Below are 27,362 nucleotides of genomic sequence, written 5' to 3' on the forward strand. Positions count from 1 at the left end.
ATGTTGACTCCAATGCTTCCCACAGTTGTGTCAAGTTGGCTGGATCTCCTTTGGGTGGTGGACCATTCTTGATACACACAGGAAACTGTTGAGTGTGAAAAACCCAGCAGCGTTGCAGTTCTTGACACACTCAAACCGGTGCGCCTGACACCTACTACCATACCCCATTCAAAAGCGCTTACATGTTTTGTCTTGCCCATTCACCCTCTGCATGGCACACAAACACAATCCATGTGTCAATTGTCTCAAGGCTTAAAAATCCTTCTTTAACCTGTCTCCTCCCCTTTATCTACACTGATTGAAGTGAATTTAACTAGTGACATCAATAAGGGATCATAGCTTACACCTGGATTCACCTGGTCAGTCTATGTCATGGAAAGAGCAAGTGTTCTTAATGTTTTGTATACTCAGTGTATTTGCTCAGGTGATTTCCCCATGAATGACTTTAGGAGGAGAGTGTTCAAAGTGCAAAGTCAATAAACCACCTTGGACTGAAAATGCCGGACCCTGTGAGCAACTGTACGGTGAGTACTCACTCTACCTCTTTTCAAAGACTACACTTAGTAAAATGGACAAAGAAAAATGTAGCTTATTTCTCCTTTATATGTTTGTACCATAAGTCAAAATGTAATGGATTTTCTTCATAGCTGTTTTTATTAGTGGTTACTCAAGATAGCCACAGCTTGACAACACCACGACTTGGTGAATGTGTTTTAGTACAACCTATTGTACCAAGATCTGAAGAGGTTTTACAAAAATGGGGAGCATTTCTGCAAGGAGCTCATGACAGTATTTCAGCAAAGGTATGGTCAATGTAATGTTATGTCTTTGCATACACAACTCCTTGAGAATATCCTTTAGTGAGGTCATTTATTTGAGCATATTATGCCATCTCAGATTGGAAAAGTAAAACACTTTTGATGCTGGACCGCACATATTCTTTTTTTGTTACGTACCAACACATCCATTCAGGACTGCATGCTGAAGTCCTAACTTCTGGATTGAATTTGGATTACCTGTAGTCACTGTTTCACCTCAGTGTGAAAAAAGTAACGTGCCTTGATGACATTTCTCAGTGACTAGGGCTGAGCTGGAAATCAGTTATGCCAAGGGACTGCAGAAGTTTGCTGGGAAACTCCTCAAGGCATCCAAGGTGATGAATGACAAGTGAGTTGGGTACCTTTTCGATAAAATATCAACTGTAAGTGGAAGTCATGTGCCAATGTAATAGTGCTCTAATCTCTCTCTCTAATCTGCATGTTGTTGTTTTCATTTCCATGAAGTTCCACCTACCGAGCATGGTGCCATGTATCTGATGAAATGTACTCAACAGCAGACACACACAGGTATTACACGCATTACCTTATGACCTTAACATAATATATCATATTATGACATTATTATGAGCCTTTCCTGTAGTAAATATGTTGTTGGATATTTTGTAGTCTGAGATTATGTTTTGGTTTTAGAGCGCTAGGAAGTGCTTTTCAGGAAGAAGCCATTTTAGAAATTCGACAAGTCATAGAGGTGCACAACAAGAGGAAGAGACCTGTAAGTAATTTGGACCATTTATTCCTACCAACACATCACTCTACATCACTCTACATCATTCTACATCATTCTACATTGAGACATATTATTCTTATCCCTTTCTTGAATAGCTTGATAATGTTGTTGAGAAAACCGGAAAACTTGTTGTGACTAACTGGAGTGAACAAATCAAGGTAAGCCTTCCTTAAATTTTTTGCAAACCTTTTTTTTATTTATATTTTTTATTTAACCTTTATTTAACTAGGCAGGTCAGTTAAGAACAAATTCTTATTTACAATGACTGCCTACCAAAAGGCAAAAGGCCTCCTGCGGGGACGGGGGCTGGGATTAAAAATAAAAATATAGGACAAAACACACATCATGACAAGAGAGACACCACAACACTACATAAAGCGAGACCTAAGACAACAACATAGCATGGCAGCAACACATGACAACACAGCATGGTGGCAACACCACATGACAACAACATGGTAGCAACACAACATGGCAGCAGCACAACATGGTAGCAGCACAAAACATGGTACAAACATTATTGGGCACAGACAACAGCACAAAGGCAAGAAGGTAGAGACAACAATATGTCACGTGAAGCAGCCACAACTGTCAGTAAGGGTGTCCACGATTGAGTCTTTGAATGAAGAGATGGAGATAAAACTGTCCGGTTTGAGTGTTTTTTGCAGCTCGTTCCAGTTGCTAGCTGCAGCGAACTGAAAAGAGGAGCGACCCAGGGATGTGTGTGCTTTGGGGACCTTTAACAGAATGTGACTGGCAGAACGGGTGTTGTTTGTGGAGGATGAACGCTGCAGTAGGTATCTCAGATAGGGGGGAGTGAGGCCTAAGAGGGTTTTATAAATAAACATCAACCAGTGGATCTTGCGACGGGTATACAGAGATGACCAGTTTACAGAGGAGTATAGAGTGCAATGGTGTGTCCTATAAGGAGTATTGGTGGCAAATCTGATGGCCGAATGGTAAAGAACATCTAGCCGCTCAAGAGCACCCTTACCCGCCGATCTATAAATTACGTCTCCGTAATCTAGCATGGGTAGGATGGTCATCTGAATCAGGGTTAGTTTGGCAGCTGGGTTGAAAGAGGAGCAATTATGATAGAGAAAACCAAGTCTAGATTTAACCTTAGCCTGCAGCTTTGATATGTGCTGAGAGAAGGACAGTGAACCGTCTAGCCATACTCCCAAGTACCTGTATGAGGTGACTACCTCAAGCTCTAAACCCTCAGAGGTAGTAATCACAACGGTGGGGAGAGGGGCATTCTTCGAACCACATAACCTTTGTTTTGGAGATGTTCAGAACAAGGTTAAGGGCAGAGAAAGCTTGTTAGACACAAACAAAGCTTTGTTGTAGAGCGTTTAACACAAAATCCGGGGAGGGGCCAGCTGAGTATAAGACTACAGTGAGGGAAAAAAGTATTTGATCCCCTGCTGATTTTGTACGTTTGCCCACTGACAAAGAAATGATCAGTCTATAATTTTTATGGTAGGTTTATTTGAACAGTGAGAGACAGAATAACAACAAAAAAATCCAGAAAAACGCATGTCAAAAATGTTATAAATTGATTTGCATTTTAATGAGGGAAATAAGTATTTGACCCCTCTGCAAAACATGACTTAGTACTTGGTGGCAAAACCCTTTTTGGCAATCACAGAGGTCAGACGTTTGTTGTAGTTGGCCACCAGGTTTGCACACATCTCAGGAGGGATTTTGTCCCACTCCTCTTTGCAGATCTTCTCCAAGTCATTAAGGTTTCGAGCCTGATATTTGGCAACTCAAACCTTCAGCTCCCTCCACAGATTTTCTATGGGATTAAGGTCTGGAGACTGGCTAGGCCACTCCAGGACCTTAATGTGCTTCTTCTTGAGCCACTCCTTTGTTGCCTTGGCCGTGTGTTCTGGGTCATTGTCATGCTGGAATACCCATCCACGAGCCATTTTCAATGCCCTGGCTGAGGGAAGGAGGTTCTCACCCAAGATTTGACGGTACATGGCCCCGTCCATCGTCCCTTTGATGCGGTGAAGTTGTCCTGTCCCATAGGCAGCATTCCTCCTACTCCAAACACGGCGAGTTGAGTTGATGCCAAAGAGCTCCATTTTGGTCTCATCTGACCACAACACTTTCACCCAGTTCTCCTCTGAATAATTCAGATGTTCATTGGAAAACTTCAGACGGGCATGTATATGAGCTTTCTTGAGCAGGGGGACCTTGCGGGCGCTGCAGGATTTCAGTCCTTCACGGCGTTGTGTGTTACCAATTGTTTTCTTGGTGACTATGGTCCCAGCTTCCTTGAGATCGTTGACGAGATCGTTGACAAGATCCTCCCGTGTAGTTCTGGGCTGATTCCTCACCGTTCTCATGATCATTGCAACTCCACGAGGTGAGATCTTGCATGGAGCCCCAGGCCGAGGGAGATTGATAGTTATTTTGTGTTTCTTCCATTTGCGAATAATCGCACCAACTGTTGTCACCTTCTCACCAAGCTGCTTGGCGATGGTCTTGTAGCCCATTCCAGCCTTGTGTAGGTCTACAATCTTGTCCCTGACATCCTTGGAGAGCTCTTTGGTCTTGGCCATGGTGGAGAGTTTGGAATCTGATTGATTGATTGCTTCTGTGGACAGGTGTCTTTTATACAGGTAACAAACTCAGATTAGGAGCACTCCCTTTAAGAGTGTGCTCCTAATCTCAGCTCGTTACCAGTATAAAAGACACCTGGGAGCCAGAAATCTTTCTGATTGAGAGGGGTCAAATACTTATTTCCCTCATTAAAATGCAAATCAATTTATTAAATTTTTGACATGCGTTTTTCTGGATTTTGTTGTTGTTATTCTGTCTCTCACTGTTCAAATAAACCTACCATTAAAAGTATAGACTGATCATTTCTTTGTCAGTGGGCAAACGATATATAGGATATCTTCTGATGTGATCAAAGCAACAATATTGTTTCATATTGAGGTCATTTACAATTGAAGTGTCCTGGCTGCATATCAGTTCAAAATAAAGATAAATCCAGGGGGTACTGTATTGATCAGTCAATCAAGTCTAAATTAAATTAACTCTAAATGAACTCTACTTCCTTGTACATTTCTGAGACGTTACATTATTTGGTTGATTACATAAATCAAATAAAATTATTGGTTAAGAATATTGTTTATACATTTTCCCTCACAGATTAAGAAGAAATTGGTTGGAATGACAAAAGACCACGAGGCCCTGTTCAACTTTGTTGAAAAGAATACACTCATTTGCACAGAGAAAAAACTAACAGAAGGTACTGCACTGAATATGTATTGTATGATGTATGTATGTTAATGAAAACGGACATTCTCAATATAATAAAAGTTTTAAAAAGATGACTTGATCTGTTGTTGACTAGATGATGAACCGACTGACAAAGTCTGCTGAGGCCCAGACGAGAGCAGATGAGAAGTACTTCAACATCAACATGGATGGCCATCAAATCAGACTAAAGTGGGAAAACACGCTGAAAAACTGCTACCAGGTTCTGACCAATCACTACAGTACATTTGTTCCAAAACCATTTGTATTGAGAAAAGATACTGCTGGTCTAGAGAAGGGGTCAATACAGGTCACCCAACAAGTTTAGATTTGCAGAGTTTAGTTGAATTGTACGGCTCCTCTCCAAGTTAGAGAGAGTCAGGTTTTGAGTTTTGCAGCATTCATATTGTGTGGCTGCTAGACTAACTTTATCATTTCAGATAATCCAGGAGCTTGAGAAACAGCGGATAGAAGTTCTGTGCAACATACTGAATGAATATAACCTCCACATGGCAAGCTTCGGACAGACCTTCGTACATGTGAGCGTTCTTCCCAAAATGACCCTAATTACAACCCTGTGACAAAAACTGTATCATTCATTATCCTCTTGTATGACTTACAGAGCCAGAAACAAAGAGAGCAAGCCATCCAGAGAGTTGATTTGGAGAAGGATATCCAACGTCTGGTGGAGGAAACCAGTGTAACAGCAGAGGACAACAAGGCTGAGTTTCTGATGGCTGATAATTTTGTAAGGGTCAATTTTGTTCACATAATTGTACAGTAGATTTGTACTTGTAAATAGTTCTGGGATTGGTGTGATTTTGCCTGACATTACACAGTGCCTGACCCCGAATGACTTATGTTAATCAGGAGGAGGACAGTAAGTCATTGATGGAAATAGACAGAAGAAGAGATGCCATCAAATCCAGACTCCAGCGGCTGGAGGACAGTATCACGAAAACAAAGACTAAGACTGTGATGGTAAGTGTTGAAAAATGAAAGCAAAGAATTCCACTGGAAATAATACATTTCTGAGTGAAACCTTTTTGTTTCATGTGTTTAAATGTCTTCCAATAGCCAATGAATAATAGGTCTTGAGAGACTGGTGAAGACCTACTCTGAAAACCCATCGTTCTCAAACAAAAAGAACCTGGAATACACGGAACAGTTGCTTGATGAGGACATTTACATACTGCAATATACGCTTAAAAAAATATTTGTTCATCTTTTTCCTGTATATATTTCCCATCATTGTGTTGTTGAATGTGATTTCCTATTGGATGTCTACAGACCACTCTAAAACTGGACCTTCTTGAGGCAATTAATTGCAAACTCTCCACCACATTGGCTGAATTGGAGGGAGAACATAAGACTTTGCATCGATTCAGTGACAGTATAAGAAAATGGAAAGAAAAGGTACACTACATGACCAAAAGTATGTGGACACCTGCTCGTCAAACATCTTTTCAAAATCATGTGCATTAATATGGAGTTGGTCCCCCCTTTGCTGCTATAACAGCCTCCACTCTTCTGGGAAGGCTTTCCACTAGATGTTGGAACATTACTGCAGGGACTTGCTGCCATTCAGCCACAAGAGCATTAGTGACGTCGGGCACTGATGTTGGGCGATTAGGCCTGGCTCGCAGTCGGCGTTCCAATTCATCCCAAAGGCGTTCGATGGGGTTAAGGTCAGGGCTCTGTGCAGGCCAGTCAAGTTCTTCCACACCGATCTCGACAAACCATTTCTGTATGGACCTCGCTTTGTGCACGGGGGCATTGTCATGCTGAAACAGGAAAGGGCCTTTGTTGCCACAAAGTTGGAAGCACAGAATCGTCTAGAATGTCATTGTATGCTGTAGCGTTAAGATTTCCCTTCACTGGAACTAAGGGGCCTAGGCCGAACCATTAAAAACAGCCCCAGGCCCTTATTCCTCCTCCACCAAACTTTACAGTTGGTACTATGCATTCGGGTAGGTAGCGTTCTCCTGGCATCCGCCAAACCAAGATTTGTCCGTCGGACTGCCAGATGCGCATGGTGATCTTGTGTGCTGCTGTTCGGCCATGGAAACACATTTCATGAAGCTCCCGACGAACAGTTATTGTGCTGACGTTGCTTCCAGAGGCAGTTTGGAACTCGTTAGTGAGTGTTGCAACAGAGGACAGACGATTTTTACGCACTACGCGCTTCAGTGGTCCCATTCCGTGAGCTTGTGTGGCCTAACACTTCGCAGCTGAGCCGTTGTTGCTCCTAGACATTTCCACTTCACAATAACAGCACTTACTGTACAGTTGACCGGGGCAGCTCTAGGAGGGCAGAAATTTGGCGAACTGACTTGTTGGAAAGGTGGCATCCTATGACGGTGCCACGTTGAAAGTCACTGAGCTCTTCAGTAAGGCTATTCTACTACCAATGTTTGTCTATGGAGATTGCATGGCTGTGTGCTCGATTTTATACACCTGTCAGCAACGGGTGTGGCTGAAATAGCCAAATCAATTAATTTTGTGTATATATAGTGTAGATTCATAATCAAAGTGCGTTTGTCAGGGCATTGTACAAATTAATTCTAGCCTATATTAAATAATTTACAACATATACAGTTCATTCAGATTTAGACAGCACAAACACCATGGCATAACCTTTTTGATGACACAAAAGACTATATGCAATTTAACATGTTAAATATACATCCTAACCAGATTATGTTCTGTTTTCAAAGGATTGTGAGCACAGTATTATTCAATTGGCCCATCCAGTCAAAATCAGAAAGACAACATTCAGATCGCGTTTGAGGAGCTCCATCATTTACAAAGGACCCTCTCAGAGTGTGACATCAGCAGAGGCCCCAGTGAAAGCAAACCATGTCTTGACTGCTGTCATTCAAGATAGAGCCACACTCTCCTGGAGCTGCAGTGTTGATGGAGCCATGGCCAAGACTGATGACGAGGAAGGTGACACCGATACACATGTACGATCACAAAGATTTATCATTCCGATCTTGCCCTAACAAGAAACACTAATACATAGAAATGTCTCCTTCAGGTGCAGAATTGGGAAATGCAAAGCACTTTTCGATTTCACAGACAGAGAAGATGAGTTGATTATGAAAGAAGGTAAGGAACATTAAAAATAGACTGTAGGGATGGATGAAAAACCTTATTACAGTGGGGGAAAAAAGTATTTAGTCAGCCACCAATTGTGCAAGTACTCCCACTTAAAAAGATGAGAGAGGCCTGTAATTTTCATCATAGGTACACGTCAACTATGAGAGACAAAATGAGAAAAAAAATCCTGAAAATCACATTGTAGGATTTTTAATGAATTTATTTGCAAATGATGGTGGCAAATAAGTATTTGGTCACCTACAAACAAGCAAGATTTCTGGCTCTCACAGACCTGTAACTTCTTCTGTAAGAGGCTCCTCTGTCCTCCACTCGTTACCTGTATTAATGGCACCTGTTTGAACTTGTTATCAGTATAAAAGACACCTGTCCACAACCTCAAACAGTCACACTCCAAACTCCAATGGCAAGACCAAAAGCTGTCAAAGGACACCAGAAACAAAATTGTAGACCTGCACCAGGCTGGGAAGACTGAATCTGCAATAGGTAAGCAGCTTGATTTGAAGAAATCAACTGTGGGAGCAATTATTAGGAAATGGAAGACTTACAAGACCACTGATAATTTCCCTCGATCTGGGGCTCCACGCAGGATCTCACCCCGTGGGGTCAAAATGATCACAAGAACGGTGAGCAAAAATCCCAGAACCACACGGGGGGACCTAGTGAATGACCTGCAGAGAGCTGGGACCAAAGTAACAAAGCCTACCATCAGTAACACACTACGCCGCCAGGGACTCAAATCCTGCAGTGCCAGACGTGTCCCCCTGCTTAAGCCTGTACATGTCCAGGCCCATCTGAAGTTTGCTAGAGTGCATTTGGATGATCCAGAAGAGGATTGGGAGAATGTCATATGGTTAGATGAAACCAAAATATAACTTTTTGGTAAAAACTCAACTCGTCGTGTTTTGAGGACAAAGAATGCTGAGTTGCATCCAAAGAACACCATACCTACTGTGAAGCATGGGGGTGGAAACATCATGCTTTGGGGCTGTTTTTTCTGCAAAGGGACCAGGACGACTGATCCGTGTAAAGGAAAGAATGAATGGGGCCATGTATCGTGAGATTTTGAGTGAAAACCTCCTTCCATCAGCAAGGGCATTGAAGATGAAACGTGGCTGGGTCTTTCAGCATGACAATGATCCCAAACACACCGCCTGGGCAACGAAGGAGTGGCTTCGTAAGAAGCATTTCAAGGTCCTGGAGTGGCCTAGCCAGTCTCCAGATCTCAACCCCATAGAAAATCTTTGGAGGGAGTTGAAAGTCCGTGTTGCCCAGTGACAGCCCCAAAACATCACTGCTCTAGAGGAGATCTGCATGGAGGAATGGGCCAAAATACCAGCAACAGTGTGTGAAAACCTTGTGAAGACTTACAGAAAACGTTTAACCTGTGTCATTGCCAACAAAGGGTATATAAACAAAGTATTGGGAAACTTTTGTTATTGAACAAATACTTATTTTCCACCATAATATGCAAATAAATTCATTAAAAATCCTACAATGTGATTTTCTGGATAAAAATTCTCATTTTGTCTGTCATAGTTGACGTGTACCTATAATGAAAATTACAGGCCTCTCTCATCTTTTTAAGTGGGAGAACTTGCACAATTGGTGGCTGACTAAATACTTTTTTTCGCCACTGTATATACTAACAAAATCATTTGTTACAGGAGACCTTGACATCTATCAAAAGGAAGACAGTGGTTGGTGGTATGGGATTTTGAATGGACCGATAGGGTATTTTTCATCAACCTACGTGGAGGAGCTGCCCATGTTAAGTGTTGTAGGAACCTCAGATGTATGACAGTCTGTATTGGAACAGATGCACATGGTAAAGCATTTAGTCTTAAAATGTCAAAGTGTAAACTAAAACTTCAATCTATTGTGTGGCAGGTATTTTGGTATTATTTATACATATTCCAAAATGCCTGATAAAATGTGGGGGCCACTGAAGAACCCCACCAACTTGCAAATTGCATCTATTTAACATTTACATCATATAACAAACATGAACATGTATTACATACACAGGTCATGAGTGAGGTGGCGGATAATTGGCCTGAGATTCTCTTCACTGCATCCCTTGTCTAATTAACAAACCTTTGTAGATGTAATTAATCCAGTCAATATTTTTATCAATTGTAACCCACCAGAAAAACGTTGTTGTAAACTCTTCTCCAATTTGATCTGTGATTCGCATTACTTTGGTGTCTATAACATTGATAATCTCCGGGGTTCATGGTGAATTGGGGTGCCTTAGTATTATCCTTTTTAAGAGTGGTTATTTTAATATCAGAACAATTAGGCGAGGTTTGGTTTGATCCCAAATCTATCACACAAGAGAACATGGTCTGAGGCATAGGTGCAGTTAGAAGGGTTGGCCTACCTGTTGAACAGGCATAACAATTAGTTTGACCCAACACCCTAGCTGTGTAGTTCATCCACCTTACCCAGAAGTTCTCATTTGAAATTCCTTCTACTTCTCCTTGGTTCATTTCATGCAAGAGGAAATATTCTACCCTTGGTGGTTTAGTGCTATTTAGGATTCCTTCTGAGGGCCTTCCAAGGGGTATTAGACTAGTTTTTTGGTACCTCTGGTGATAACATTAGATCTACCTGCTGTTCTGTCTCGGGGGTGGAAGATTAATTTCTCTCCTGAAAAATTAGCCTCACACATGTATTTTCCCCGACATCATCAACACAGACCCAATAGTTCCTTGCTTATCATCTTGCATAATTGACATTACCGTTATCACCAGCTCCATTTTACATTTATCATGGGTTTGTTTAATTCCCCATCGGTGTGCTGCGTCCATTCCATTCTCATAGTATGTTCCCCAGGTATGTTTAAACACCCTTGCCCAAGGACATGAGCGTTCCCCAGTGCAAATGTATTTACCATACCTTCTAGGACCTAACTTTCTTGTACACGCCCCCTTCTTACCAAAGCCCCCAAAACCTCCTATCTCTTCATGGGAGAAGTCGAATGGTATCTTGAATCCCCCATCTTGTCCTAAACTGACTTTAACTATTAAAATAATCATTCCCCCAATAGTCTTTCTTGGTTTCAGTATTTCTACGAGATCTAATCAGTGCATAATTTCCCTGTTTAGGTTGACCTGGATGAATCCATAATATGGTTAACATGATGATGCAGCTCAGAGTCCCCCAAAATCCCCAAAACCGCCATCCCAATCCTGTCCCTGACCCACCTGCCTGGTACTTCCCCATACCCACACCTCTATAAACACCCCACAGTGATGAAAGGTCGGGGTAGGGTTTCTTCGTTAACAGAGTTTACCCCCGAACCCTAGTGGTTCAGTTCTTCTCTTTAACTCTGTGTGTGTTCAACAGTGTTGGTATGTGGGCCTACCTTTTTGCAGTGGGTAACGTGGACCCATAGCGAAGGCAGTTACCAATAGGACTTGGTATGGTCCCTCCCAGTGTAGCTGCTTTCAATCCTTTTTCCTCAACGATTGGATCCACACCCAGTCTCCAGGTTATATACTATGAATCACCTTCTCCTTTAATTCTCCTGTAGGACACAAATTCTTAGACATACGGGTATGGTTAACGAACAATTTTCTCATGTGTTCTGCTAGTGTATTCTCTAGTTCTATGTCTGCCTGTTCTGGTCCTGCCAACTGTGGCATTCTGTAAGGTCTTCCAAACACTTTCTCAAAGGGGGATAACCCATCTTTATCTGGGGTTACTCTAAATTTCTTCCCTTCACTCCGTGATAACTCTATAAAATCAATTTCCAATTGCTGGAAGGGGTACTTAGCCGGAGGATACTCACCCTGAGGTGCCCTTTGTCTGCCCTGGTGATTATTTTGAGCACAGATAACACATCTTGAACAAAAGTTTTTTTTGTGTAAAATAATTAGTAATCCCATATGCAACAAAGTGTTGTCTAATCTGCTCTACCATCCATCCCTCCCGTTGACACATGGCTCTGCCCGTGTGTCAATATTGCAGCATATCTAAACAGTAATTTCGGGAGAATTGGTAAGCAATCTTTGACCCATATTCCTTCCTTATTTACTGCGCCTTGCTTCACCCATCTGTGAACTTCCTTAATTGGGGCCCTACTGTAGCTCTCTATAAGTAGATCTCTATCTATCGAAACGTCCTCTTTTGACAGCTGACTGGGACCAGAGAAGTGTTTTAACCCTGCTGACAACATTTGATAATACCTCAACTTACTTCTATCCCGTAAAAGTAATCCAAGATTAGTACAATTTACTAGCAACAGGTATCCCTCATTCAGGGAAAGCTCTCTCTCTTCTGTTATTTTATGGTTCGAATCATATATATTATTACCAAATTATAAAGTTCTTCACACTTTTCACAGTACTATAAATTACCCTCAACTTGGTAAAATAATTATCTTAAAGTCCTCCTCTCATGCCTTTAGAATTTACCAGTGTGGATGATCAATTCACACCAGAAAGTCAAAACAGAGTTCAGAGGCCATTGAAATCATTCAACGAACTGTTCCATCCCATAGTATACTAAACATTACCCTCATCCTAAATATTTCATAAATGTTACTTATCCCAAGTGTTCATTAAGTCCTCATGACATTTATTCTCATAAGAAATCATGTATACCCTAAACTCAGTCAAAACCGAAAAACTCCATAAAATTCACTGTGTGTGCTCCTTTAAGACTTATCACCTTTGACCTGTTGAAAACCCCCTAAAATCAAAATAACAACCCTTTATAAACATCATACTAGGTGTGTTGTTTTTTATTAGAAAAACCCAATTGAAAAACAACAACCAAAAATAGCCAGGCCCCACTTAATTTGGTAGCTCACTTTTACGACCTAAATACTGCCTAACTCCACTAAACTGCTCCCCCTATCCCTGGGCAACATTCCAATGAGATAAGCGAATCTCTTTCTCCTGGAAGAGAAATTATTCATTTTGCTAACCTTCAATTACCATCAGTAATCTAAAGATGGTAAATACACACAAAACATGATACAAATATCCCCAGTCCTAACTCATCAATAATCGTTTGTATCAATCTAATTCCTCATAACTAATCCATAAAACCACTCAAAATTCCTAGAGTATACAATGATTATGTTTAATTGATTACCCTTCAGATCATATCCTCTTTAAATCTCACAATGATTATTGAACCCCTAAATCTGCTCCATGTGATCTCATCTCAAATGATCCATTATCAATTATTTGATCAACACCATAGGAAAATCTGTCTCCCCTTCTAATGTTCCTGTCGCCCCTGTAAATGTCATATTTCATTCATTAGCCAATACAATCACATACTCCTTGTAAGTAAGACATTATATTTTATCCCAGGAATCCCCTTAACATAATGCTATAGGAGACTTCCATCAATCCTGGAAGACACTATATAATACCACGTTTCATTAAGTTCACTACACCTTCTAATATCAACCTATAACCCCTTTCTATTAATTTAATCATCGCAAACTGTTGCATTGATGTTTTTAAATATATATAAACCTATTGTTTAATAAATCCACTGTTTGCATTGAACACATCTCTCAGTCTCTCTAGGTATTGACTAATAGTCTCACTGTCTCCCTGCTTACACTCGTGGACTTTGGAGAAGTCGGCATGTCTGTGACAATATTCTCTCAGATTACCACAGAGTTGTGCCAATTTATCTCCATAAGCCCCTCCTTCTGCCCACTCTAGAACCGGCGCATTCCCATCTCCGGGAACCCAGTTTCCTCTCACTGCCGCCCAGTCCTCTAACACTATCTGTCTGACTGCCCTCTCTAGTTCCACTGTATTCACTTAAAGCTGGCGGTCAGCCCTTCCATATCTCTTCTGAACTGGTGTACCCCCATCTTAGGGTGGGGTATCCCTTCCACTGCTCTCACTACATCTCTCTGCTTCGTTGACTAAATCCTGGCATTAGTAAATTCTATCCACACACCACCAAAAACGAATAATCATATTTGCATACACATAACTAGAAAGCATGAACTCAATGCCATTCTTGCTCAAACAATGCAACTCAACATCTCTCGTCACCCAATCTCCATCACTTTCTTCACACAGGAAACCCTGTACAATCTCCATCCTCTATTGCTGACTCTCCATCCAACACTACTCCTCAACATTTCTTAAATCTAATTACCTCTGTTATCAACTAAAACCATAGCCACCTCTTATGAAACCCCCAATCTGTCATTGTTCAGAACACAGCAGATATAGGCAACTGTCCTTTCCAAGCAGGCCACAAACAACACCAAACACATGCCGCAGCCGACCAGCACATATTGAACTTATCTCCACAGTACTAACATCCAATGCAGTGATTGACGCTCCTCAATGGAAACCCTAAATTGGCCCCATACAACACTACATTAACTATGTCTCACCCATGACGTATGTCTACGTTTGGGTGAGCAAGTTAATATATAATCACTATTCCAATCACTATTTTATGAAGTCTCTAGCCTCTCATCCAACACAAATCCCCATCATCAAATATACTCCCAGCAGAACTGAAAAAAACAAAACAGACTGTGATTTCCAGGACACTGCCCCTTTGTTTCTGGCCTCACTACATCTAAAGTTGCTGGGGCCTCTTTCATTCCCCGCCAATAGATTAGGTAAGGCTATCAGTGGGTACTGGCCCCCTCCTACTCTCTCATCTCCTGACTCATACTGACTCCCTCCTGAGCTTAGCTCTGAAACCTCCTGTTCCTCTCTTTTCTGTTTCTTTAGATCATTACACAATTTACATGCTTTTGTTTAATTTAGATCAGTACCACAATGTACATGCATTTGTTTAATCATGGATTCCAGTTTAATTACATCAAGTCGCCCAGTAAAGCCATATTTCTTTCTCCAATTAGGTCCATAATACACATTTCGTTTGTCTCGCATTTCCATGTATTTCTCGTCCCCAGTAAATTCTGGGACCTCTTGTGAGGATTTGCCCCCCATGGTTGGTACTGTTAAAAAATCCCTTAGCCACCTCTTCTATATAACAAGTTATTCAAAACAGTTTCACACAACAATTGGAAGCACCCCTTTCTGTATAGGTACTATTCCCCAGAATGATCTCCTTCTCTACGGAGGAATTCATCCCCACAATGTAATCTTGATAATTCCTGACAGTCTCATACAACAGGAATGGGTTCTCCCTCCTCTAGTGATCTTAAACGTCCAAATTTACTCAAAAATCCCTTCTCTTCCCTGTATTTCTTTAACCCCAGGTTCTCTGAATACAGGGTAGTTTATTTTGGTAATGGCCTATTAACGTGAATCGTTACGGATCCACCCTGAGCAATCCCAGACTGCCCCAATTAATGAATAAAGACTACTGACCTTATCCTTGCAGCCGAGATTCAATGTAGGTTTGGATTCCGTCACCGTCTCTGTCATTAATCAGGTGTCCTCTGGCCTGTCTTAACCCTTAATGTCAAAGGGCAGGACTTTCTATTTACGAATGTATCATTCGCCCGTCGACGGTTTTCAGAGTTACCTGGAATGACAGAGGCAGGTATTGGGTTCCGGCTCAGAAGGACCAAGCTGTTATGTGAATTATTTAACGAACTATTTCAGTGTCTCTGTGCGTCTCCCAAAATCAAGAAACGGACAGAGTCCCGGTCTGCATAGTCAGAGATTTATTCATTGAGAATTCTGCCATCACAATTTCAGAGTCCATCTTTTATACTCACACGTCATACAAAAATCCCTCCCCTCTTTAGGCGGGCTGTAGTTTTCCACTTTAAAACTGCTCTCCTGACCATCAGTACACGCACACACACACACATACACACACACACACATGCATACACACACATACATACACACACACACACACACACACATGCATTCCTTAGTTATCGCCGTCCTCACAATATCCTGCATACTCCTTAAAAAGCCTAACAGTTTCTCTCCTCCCTAAATTGGGAGGCCCCTTTATCTTGGTTTCTCAGTTGTCTGTAGCCAGTTCTCCTTGTCCTTTGTTGTCTGGTCTAACTCTTACTCACATTGCTAAATAGTAGCTCAAGGTCATAGTCTTTACTGGTCCTACACTCACACATTCTAACACATTTCACACAGTTTCAGGGTGTAATAATTAGTCATTAATAATTAATCTATCAGTATCGTTTCAAATATTATTTCATCATCCTTGCATTTCTTTGAACATGTTTCTGCAGAAAGATAAGGAAGATTATTATAGCACTGAATATAACCGCATCAATGTCATACCGAGAACAGATTTGACGAACTGTCAGTGGGGTTGAACCCAATCCATGCCTGTCTCCATCATCTTGCTGATGCCTGAACAAGCATTTTGTTGCATATGTCTTCCATTGTGCTACTAAACCAATTCACCAGGTTTGCATCTGTAATGCATGCCATGATGATCTAGGTGACAGGAATTCAAAACACTGATTAGACGACATTTTGGCAAGATGCAAGATGGCCAGTTAAATGGGCAATCTGCAGTTCAAACGACAACAAAGGGGCCGCCCAGCCACTGTTTTGGTAAACAGCTGAGGGCTGGGACTGGACATTTTCTACGACTGTCAAATTAATAAACAAAAAACTATGGATACAAGCACTGACCATCTATGATCAAAATGATAGTTTTAACCATGTTTTGATGCTATACAGTGTTTGTTTACAATAGCGTAAAACAAGAGTATATTTGCCTCATGAGCTTAGAACAACTATTGCCCTATGATAACCCAGAATAGGCTAAGGTTTGATTACTCCATTGTTTCATACAACAATGTATGTTTAAAACTAATCATAATCATTTGACTGTCATGAACTGTATCTGAGTATTACAGGGGTTAGCCCTAGCCCTTGATCATGACTCCGTTCCATTCCATTACACATACAGTGCATTCGGAAAGTATTCAGACCCCTTGACTTTTTCCACTTTGTTACGTTACAGCCTTATTCTAAAATTGATTAAATGGTTTTTTCCCCCTAATCAATCTACACACAATACCCCATAATGACAAAGCAAAAACAGAAATATCACATTTACATAAGTATTCAGACCCTTTACTAAGTACTTTCCCTCCCGAGTGGCGCAGTGGCGCAGTGGTCTAAGGCACTGTATCGCAGTGCTAGCTGTGTCACTAGAGATCCTGGTTCGAATCCAGGCTCTGTCGTAGCCGGCCGCGACCGGGAGACCCATTGGATGGCGCACAATTGGCCCAGCGTTGTCCAGGGTAGGGGAGGGAATGGCCGGCAGGGATGTAGCTCAGTTGGTAGAGCATGGCGTTTGCAACGCCAGGGTTGTGGGTTCGATTCCCACGGGGGGTATAAAAAATAATGTATGCACTAACTGTAAGTCGCTCTGGATAAGAGCGTCTGCTAAATGACTAAAATATAAATGTAAAATGTACTTTGTTGAAGCACCTTTGGCAGTGATTACAGCCTCGAGTCTTCTTGGGTATGAAGCTACAAGCTTGGCACAGCTGTATTTGGGGAGTTTCTCCCATTTTTTTCTGTAGATCCTCTCAAGCTCTGTCAGGTTGGATGGGGAGCGTTGTTGCACAGCTATTTTCAGGTCTCTCCAGAGATGTTCAAGTCTGGGCTCTGACTGGACCACTCAAGGACATTCAGAGACTTGTCCCAAAGCCACTCCTGCGTTGTCTTGGCTGTGTGCTTAGGGTTGTTGTCCTTTTGAAAGGTGAACCTTTACCCCAGTCTGAGGTCCTGAGCAAGTTTTCATCAAGGATCTCTGTACTTTGCTCCGTTCATCCTTCCCTTGATCCTGACTAGTCTCCCAGTCCTTGCCACTGAAAAACATCCCCACAGCATAATGCTGCCACCACCATGCTTCATCGTAGGGATGGTGCCTGGTTTCCTCCAGACATGTCGCTTGGCAACCAATCTTGGTTTCATCAGACCAGATAATCTTGTTTCTCATGGTCTGAGAGTCCTTTAGGTGTGGGCTATCATGTGCCTTTTACTGAGGAATGGCTTCCGTCTGGCCACACTACCATAAAGGCCTGATTGGTGGAGTGCTGCAGAGATGGTTGTCCTTCTGGAAGGTTCTCCCATCTCCACAGAGGAACTCTGGAGCTCTGTCAGAGTAACCATTGGGTTCTTGGTCACCTCTCTGACCAAGGCCCTTCTCCCCCGATTGCTCAGTTTGGCCGGGCAGACAGCTCTAGGAAGAGTTTTGGTGGTTCCAAACTTCTTCCATTGAAGAATGATGGAGGAGGCCACTTGGGGACCTTCAATGCTGCAGAAATATTTTGGTACCCTTCCCCAGATCTGTGCCTCGACACAATCCTGTCTCGGAGCTCTACGGACAATTATTTCGACCTCATGGCTTGGTTTTTGCTCTGACATGCACTGTCAACTGTGGGACCTTATATAGACAGGTGTGTGCCTTTCCAAATCATGTCCAATCAATTGAATTTACCACAGGTGGACTTCAATCAAGTTGTAGAAACATCTCAAGGATGATCAATTTCGAGTTTCATAGCAAAGGGTTTGAATAATTATGTAAATAAGGTATTTCTGTTTTTATTTTTAATAAATTAGCAAACATTTCTAAAAACATGTTTTTACTTTGTCAATATGGGTTATTGCATGTAGATTGAGGGAAATTTTTTTATTTAATCAATTTTAGAATAAGACTGAAGTAACAAAATGTGGAAAAGGGAATGTACTGTAAGTCATTGGACGAAGGCATCTTCTGTAGGGGGGAGTTTTGTTAATTTTCAAAAAACAAAATATTACATTGATACACAACATTATAGGGTTAGGGTCAGGTTTTCCACACCGCCATAGTTCCATGTTACAGTGCCTGTTAACAGAAAACAGATGGAAGACCGAGTGAACTACCTGATCTGTGTCTCCGAACACCTGTGTGTAAATGGAAGAGAAGCCACAAATGTGTTGTCACTGAAAAATACTGTCTGCTGCAACTGTGTTAAAACAGGTATAGTAAGTGTGTATTTTGTATTTGTGAAATTATTGTGATTTTAAAGTAGAGGTATTTATGTTTTTTGGACCGTACCGCAATTGAGAATAGATTCATGTTTACATGGAGTATTTGGCCGTTTGGGCTTCCAGAGCCAATTCGCCCTTTTAAACAGAACATGTAAGGTTCTACGGTGTAACGTTAGTCTCCTTTAGTCCAATATTGGGCTAGGTTAGGCCATATTTCCCCAACTTCCGCATCCGTAAATCAAGTGTCGGAGCTGGCATTTTGCTGAAAAACCAGCTAATCCCAGATTGTTGTAGCTGTACACTGAAAGACAGGAACTCATGGTTGAGCAAGCCCAGTTAGCTAAAAACACAACACAGCTCAGCTCATGAACAAACGTGGCGGACGCGATTTATGTAACAATCATTTTAGCTATCATTTTATCAAACAACTGCTTATCAAATATGGTGAACTTTGTTAAATAATGTTACCGTAACAATTTTTGGATGTTCCTCGACCCAGAACTTTTGTCAGCTTTTCGCAGTTGTTTTCAAAATTCCACGCTCAAGGAAACAAGGACTGTGAGCCAGTGTTGCCAACTCCTCAGTAAGGAAAGTAGCTGTTGGCTGTCCTAAAAGTCACTAGAAGTCGCTAAATGACGTCATCACCCTATTTGCATAATTGGCCATGTGCATGTAATTGTGATGGAAGCTGTAGGAGAGAGGAATAACGTTGTGGGAGAGGCAAAAAGTGAGTAAAAAAACACCCTAAATATGTTTAGAACTACAAATGAACTTTCTTCTGTCGATTCTTGTTTTTTTTATGTCACAATTCCAACCCTCCTCCTTTATCCGGGCTTGGGACCGGCAGAAGTGACCCAAAAGAGACACTCTGGCGGAGTTACTTATTTTTTTATTTTATTTTTTTGTTTTTTATTTTATTTTTCTTAAGTTTGGTTTGGTTTTTAACCTTATGGTCCACTTAGGAGCCTACAACAAGTCACAGTAAAACATGAACATTTTTAACCATAACGTTTTAAACATTTTTTTGTATACAATCTACATTAACAATCTTAAATGGACCAAAAGAGACAATAGAAAAAACTGTCAATGGCAATGTGAGAAAATGATGGTAACTAGTCTGGCCCTAATTCAGGTAATTTTATTTTTATTTTTTCAGACCCCCCTCCACACACACAGGCTGTGCTGGCTCACAGAAAGAGTGGGTCATCGTCATTTTGGTCAAGGCTCTCTATGGCGGGTTCAGCAACTGAGGGAGCTGACTTAAATGAGTAAGCAGCTGATGTGCCAAAAAGCTGCAAAACATTATCAGGCAGCTGGTGCTCATAGCAAGCCTCACCAGACAGCTTCAGTCCATATCGAATGTACAGGATGGAGTTAAGGGTCTGCAAGGACATCCGATTTCTAAGTTTGCTTTTTTACCACACTCATCTGGCGGAATACTCTCTCGACTTCAGCATTCGAGTGTGGCAAGGAATAACACAGACACAGCAGCCATGGCAAGTTCTTGAAACGGGTTGATATCAGCTGCATCCCTGAACTTCCAAATCTCACTCCAGAAGCCCAGTGTGTTTTTTGTCTCATTCCAATTACTAAGATGGATGGCACGCCATTGCTGGACAATCTTGTCTATCTCTGCAGGGGAGTAGCCAAGGAGCTTGGCTATTTTTTCTATTTCTCCAGGGCTCTTATTGTGCTTTAGAGTTTCCTCCACATTGAAAACTGACATGTACTGCAATGCTTCGATGTTGTCCGGCAGTCTCACCTTCAACTCATTAGTGAGGGAGATGGTGAAGGCCACACACTGCTTTCAGACATTGTTTTCATCCTCAGGCGCAAGGTGGAGCTCAGCTGCCTTTGACTCAAAAAGGTAACCAAGGTACGGTTTGGGACTGATGTATCCATCTATTGGCCCTTTGAGTACATCAACATTTGCCAGTGGATTCAGCACCCTGCTGCTCACAGACTTGACCAGGCTAACCAAGCTGTCAAGTAGCTTAAGAGGATCTACTTGCTCCCTCAAAAGCCTTGATGGCCAACTGTACCTCACCCAGCACTGACTTCAAAAAAGTCAGATACAATATGTTTTGAGGATCACTGTACATGGAGTATAAAACCTCAGCCATGTAGCAGTGTTCACTGGACTTGGTGACTACGAAATGCAGCCTAAGCTCCTCCCACTGGTCCAAAATGCGTGAAACCGCGGGTTCAATGGAGAGCCAACGTGTGGCACACACCTTGGTTATCTGTAAAGGTTTCTCCCCACAGTTGATGGTCTCATATATGGCCTTGTAGGCCTCCCTGTGCTTTGGAGACACTGAAAACCAGTTATAAGTCTCTCGTACCAGTACTCCACACACGGGGATGGTGTCATTGGAAGCATGACTTACAGCAAGCTGCAGAGAGTGGCACACACAGCGAATAAGAACCAGATCTTTGAGGCCATACTACTCCTTCAGCACTTTATGGACCCCATTGTTAATTCCTGTCATAACAGAGGCATTGTCAGTCCCTATCCCCAGGAGTTTCTCTTTTTTAAGACAACACTTCTCGAGGAAAGCCACAACAGCACGGGCTATAGATATGGCATCTCCTCCCTCCAACTCAACAAGCCCCAGAAATGTTGATACAATTGTCTGCTTGGTGTCACTAAAGTACCTTATCACAACCCCCAGGTACTTAAACACATTATATCCGTGGACTCATCGAGGAGGAGGCTGAAACGCTGGTCACCCACATCTACGACCAACTTTTTCAGAAAGTATGGTGCTAGAACACCATTAATCATTTCTGTGCTCTTTGTCCTGTGCATTTTGAAGTGGGTAGCAGCAGTGGAGTCTGAGAAAGCAGCTCTACATGCTTCTCCAATGTGATCACATGCCAGCATGGAACAGTGTTCAGCGATAGCTAATGCCATGGTGGCCTCAGCCTTTTTTGCAGAGTCAATTTTTTTTAACCATAAATGGCAGCTTGTTTTGGGTGGAACTGTTATAAGGCTTTGCCTTTTGAGTATGTTTTTGAGTTGTCATGTGTTTTTTTTACATCACTAAGTTTGGCGTAGAAATCAGCCTTACAATACAGGCAGTATGCCCGTGTATCATCTCCAATAAATGGCATCAACCAGCCTTTGAATTCAGGGTTTGATTCTGTGGGAAATTATTCTCTTATATTTTAGATGTGCTGTTAGCTTAGAAAGAATACATTAATGATTAACCATAATAGGTTTGTGCTGTATTGACTTAGACTGTTTAACATAACAAGCTGTGATTAATGTGGGGAACTATTAGGGAGTAGGATGAGATAAGACTTGTGTCTCACAGACACAAACACAGCCTCTTTGTTAGAGCGCCCAAGGACATGTGTACTGCAAAAGTGCTGACTCTCTGGACAAGTTGCAAAACAACTAAACACCTGGCAACAGTGAAGCGCCAAGGGGATGGGACCAGCCTGTGCGCCAAAGATAGGCTGAGTAAGTCTAAACCACGCTCAGTCTCTACTCTGATAGGCCAGCAGGGAGCGGGAACTATCTCTGTCAGAGTATTTAAAGAAGAATTTATAACAATGGACCAGTTCTCTGTCTGCCTTGCGTGGTATTTCAGTGGACCCGTATATACGAACATCATATTTACCATTGAAGTGTTTTGCATTAATTAAAATACTAGTCTATTTTAGAAGACGTGTATTGACCTCTTTTGTTCCAATACCAGATTTGAATTGACGCAACTTATCAATTGGTGACCTCCGACTGTGATCTGGTAAAGGGACTTCGCTGGGTATTGTCCGGCCCATTGGACATCTCTGTCATTGGACGGTGTGTTTCACAAAGAGTCCGGACTACTAAAAACAGGTAAGCAGACACCTATTGTTATATAACTAAAGTTCTGCACATTGGCTTTATCCAAATTAATTTTGTGAAACACCTGTCTGATGTAAGTGAACTAAATTATGAAACTATTATGAGAAGATAGGCACCATATTGTGACATGCAAACCTGTGGTAAATGTGAGTGTTAAAACCATGGTATTATAGAGTATTGTTCCACCGGCATGTACCAGAGGGCTAGGTATGGCTAGGATCGGGGAAAATGCTGAAATCCCCAGGCTAGGACCACCAGAAGTGGGAACTGTGGGATATAGGGAATTATTGGTCTAAAAGTGTTGCGCTACTGGCAAGGATCGTATCTATGAGGGTACGGCTAGGATCAGAGGGACACTTACAATTTTAGATAGTGTTGCGCTATCGGCAAGGTCCGTAACTAGTACGGCTATGATCGTAGGAGCACTTTAAAGTACACTATAGTGTTGCGCTTCGGCAGGGAGTTGTACTTGGGGGTACACCCAGATCGGAGGAGTACTTTAAAGTATAGGGTGTCGTATGCATGAGAGTGCGAATGATCCCAGTGTAATAAAAGAGTGTTTGCAGACGAAATAAAAAAGTGAATGCAGGTTACTAAAATTAATAAACCTGTATACCTTGATAGAAAACTAATTAGGAATTAAAGACGTCTGTGGCTGTCCAAACTGTATAATTTGTGAATAACTATTGGGTTTGTGGTTGTTTAAACCGTATAATTTGTGAATGATAATTGGGAATAGATATACTAAGGTAGAGAAATTAAAATAAAACGTATTAAAAGTGAGAAATAGAAACTTGAACCTAAAATTTTAAAACTTTTAGAATATAAATCAAAAGAAGGAAGCGTCGTGTACATTAATATGGCAGGACACACAAAGGCGGAACGAGTGCTGAAAGTACTGAAGTCCAACCTTGAAACAAAAGGAGGGAGGGGCTAGAGACAGCGAGAATATGGCTTTTGGAGAGTCAGGAAAGACTAAGAAGTGATTTGTGTCGATTAAGAATTGGCTAAAAACACCACGAAGCGATTATTTGAGAGGTACCTATACATTTCTAACGATATATACGTATGAACTTGCTAACCCGAACGAAGACGTACGTAATGGGTGAGAAAGTAGAGAATATGAGTTTAAGGTTGTGCCGTTGTTTGATCATGTGATAAGGTTTAATGGGTAATCGGACCATAACTAATGTGGGTATGGAAGTAATGTATAAACAGTGGAGAGCCAATAGGGGGCTCCATTGAACTATGATGTTTTGTTGGGCATTTCGGTGGCATTTCGGTGAAGTCTGTGTGTATGAGTGGAATTCGACGGCTGGTATGGGTGGTGACCGGATACTACTGAGTATTTGCTTTGTTGATGTTGAATGGAAGATTTGTAGCATGGTTGGGGTTAAATAGAAAGACTCACTTATTCAACCGAAATAGGTGCGGGGAGAGAGTTTTTGTGTTACTGAATGAGGTGAGAGTTAAACTACTGAGAATAGAGAAGTATTATGGACACTCCGTAATAAATAAACTGAACCAAACAAGACGTTACTACAGCAATAGAGGATGGTTAATGTTGTTACGTTAGTTTTTAAACCCGATGATAGAGGTAAATGCAGAACGCTGTTTGAGAGTGTGTTTTATTTTTGCTACTAGGGGATTTAGTGTTTGAGATGAAAGGGCTGGCTAGTCGGGAGTGATGACGTGGCTGGTTGTGCGACATGGAAGTGGTTGTTTGGCGTGCTTTGAAAACATTGCGGAATGTGTGGAGTGACTGGCGATGTATGTAGACGGTCCCGGGTTCGAACCCAGGTAGGGACAGGGGGTAAAGCTTTTGCATTGGGGCTATAGACCTAGATTACTACGTGGATTGAGAAATGTGAAAGGTTGAATTAGATAGCTTAAGTAGAAGTATTCTAGAAAGGTCTATGAAAATATGTTACAATGTCCTCGCGCCTCCCCCGTTGTGTAGGAAGGAGCAAGGGGACGGGTGAGAGACAGTACATAGTTCAAAAGTGATAGGGATATGAATTAAATGTATGCTTATCAACGATAGCAAGTATTTGTTTTATTAATTGGGGCCTAATCAGAGAGAACAGTTAAAGAAATTGAATAGCGAACTGAAATGGCGATAGAGCTGTGAAAATTGAGTTGAGGACAAAGGAGAATAATTTATGGCTCTGGTTAGCGGAAAAATAGAGACAGTCAAGCGAGTTAGATTGAGCTGTAAGATTTCAAGTGGAGGTCTGAATACTTGACTGAAAGGCAGTGCTTTGATGAATTCTAATTGTTATTACTTTATTCGATAGGTTTCTTAACACCAGTGAACAGTGGTGAATGCAAATAGTTGGTGAATTCTAGAACAATAATTTATTTTCGTTACGGGGACCAGGGGATGCAAGGAGCTTTAGCTATTATGCTGAGGGAATAGCACCAACCTATAGTGGGTTCTAGATTTGTTAAATAAACAAACTTATATTTTAAACTAAAGTAATGCAATAGGCTACAATTATAACATTATCAGAAAAAGGTACAATTTAATGTGAAATAGTTATTACAATTATTATTAATAGTTATTACAGTTATTATCATTGATCCAGTAATGATAGAAGGATAGTAGAGGAAAGGCAAGGGATTAAATCTCATTTAGGGAAAGAAGAAGAGTATGAAGATATATTAGGGAGAAAATACCATTAACTGAGGGATATAAAACGTTTAGCTGAAAAAGACAGCAGGAATAATTTACCTTACACCCTAATATAGACATTGCATTACTTTTGATGTGACCGTGATTGTATTGGCTAAAAACTGAAATATGACATTTACAGGGGGGACAGGAACAATAGAAGGGGAGACAGATTTTCCTAGGGGGTTGAACAAATAATTGATAATGGATCATTTGAGATGAGATCACATGTAGCAGATTTAGAGTAATCAATTAAATAATCATTGTATACTCGAGGAATTTTGAGTGGTTTTATGGATTAGTTATGAGGAATTGGATTGATACAAACAATTATTGATGGGTTAGGACTGGGGATATTTGTATCATGTTTTGTGTGTACTACCATCTTTAGGTTACTGATGGTAATTGAAGGTTAACAAAATGTATAACCAGGAGAAAGTGATTAGCTTATCTCATTGGTATGTTGCCCAGGGCTAGGGGGAGCAATTGGATGATAAATTACCAATATTACCTAAGTGATTGTTTAGGTAGGTGGTAATATTGACACATGGGCAAAACATGTGTCAAAAGGGGGATGGTAGGATTAAATAATAAATATACGAAGGAGAGGACAAAATACTTTTTAAAAAAAAGTCAGAAATAGAAATTGAGAGCTGAACATGTGTGAAGATAGTTTATTAACCACACCCGTATGTCAGAGGTTTTGTGCCCCACAGGTGAACTAAAGGAGAAGGTGACCAACTCTTATCTAACCAGGTGACTGGTGAGCATCCAGTCCCTAAAGAAGAAAAACTGGAAGCAGGCCTGTTGGGAAGGGCCCTATCAGGTTATATTGGTCACTGCCTTTTCCATTAGAATAGCTGAGAGAGCCACTTGGGTCAACGTTACCCACTGCAAAAAGGTAGGCCCACATACCAACACCGTTGAACACACACAGAGTTAAAGAGAAGAACTGACCCATTAGGGTTCGGGGGTAAACTCTGTTAGCGAAGATCTCCTACTGTCACGGATTCTGCCGAGGCTGCTCCTCCTCCTTGCTCGGGCAGGCTTCGGCGTTCGTCATCCCCGGAGTACTAGCTACTGCCGTTCGATGTTATCGGTGTTTGTTTAGTTTTGTCTGTATTGTTTACACCTGTTCGTCATTATGTTAATTGTTTCCCTTATAATTACCCCTGTCTCTCATCTGTACTTTGTGTGTGATTGTTTTCCCCTTCACGGTTGTCTATTTTGTGAGCGAGTTATTTCTCCCTGCGTGGGAGTTATTTTCTGTGTCCTTTTGGATCCTTTTTCGTATTAAAAGTACGTATCCGAGAGTTCTGTGTCCTGCGCCTGACTTCGTTTACCGCATCTCACAGACAGTCGTGACACCTACCCCGACCTATCATCACTGTAGTGTGTTCTCAGGGTGTGAGTATGGGGTAGTACCAAGCAGAAAGACTGAGGACAGGAGAGGGTTGGCGGTTTTTGGGAATATGGATAACTTGAGTTGCATCATAGTCTCGGTAATGGTCTTGATATGTCAAGATCCACCACCAATTATGCTATGCCCTTACCATTGTTAAGAAGTAAAAGAGAAGAGAAGCGACCCGACATACTGACCGTCAAGGACGAGTGGCCTACAAAATGGGAGTCAGAGAAGGGAAGACTGTCAGATTCAAAATAAGGGTTAGGGACGTAGCCAATGGGTGGGGTACATGTCAATAAGCAAATTGGGATTGTAAAATCCTATTATATTTGTGTTCAGCCCCCACGGCGGATTGTTCCTAGACTCAAGTGTTTAAACACACTTGGGGATGGGGATATGAGACCGAGGGGGACTGAACATCCAGATGGGGGGTAAAGAGAAATAAAGACATCACCAATTATCAATTGGAGACTTAAGTTCGGAAGCACAGGAGAGAATTCTGAACCTTACAGCCCCTGTAAC

The 27,362-nt window shown here is 41.5% G+C and overlaps 1 protein-coding gene across 1 annotated transcript; it reads left to right on the forward strand.

The window, feature by feature from the left end:
- Window positions 1-497: 497 nt before the first annotated feature.
- Window positions 498-9,837, forward strand: LOC121536268 (nostrin). The gene is made up of 14 exons (XM_045206407.1): window positions 498-524; window positions 718-803; window positions 1,084-1,167; window positions 1,284-1,346; window positions 1,470-1,551; window positions 1,662-1,724; window positions 4,735-4,839; window positions 4,940-5,065; window positions 5,283-5,381; window positions 5,465-5,590; window positions 5,713-5,823; window positions 7,560-7,808; window positions 7,883-7,953; window positions 9,630-9,837. Exons 1-13 carry the CDS (start codon window positions 498-500, stop codon window positions 7,934-7,936), a joined length of 1,275 nt encoding a protein of 424 aa, XP_045062342.1. The 3' UTR covers window positions 7,937-7,953; window positions 9,630-9,837.
- The last annotated feature ends 17,525 nt before the right edge of the window (window positions 9,838-27,362 follow it).

This window comes from Coregonus clupeaformis, chromosome 23, assembly GCF_020615455.1.
Source record: "Coregonus clupeaformis isolate EN_2021a chromosome 23, ASM2061545v1, whole genome shotgun sequence".
NCBI classification, from domain to species: Eukaryota; Metazoa; Chordata; class Actinopteri; order Salmoniformes; family Salmonidae; genus Coregonus; species Coregonus clupeaformis.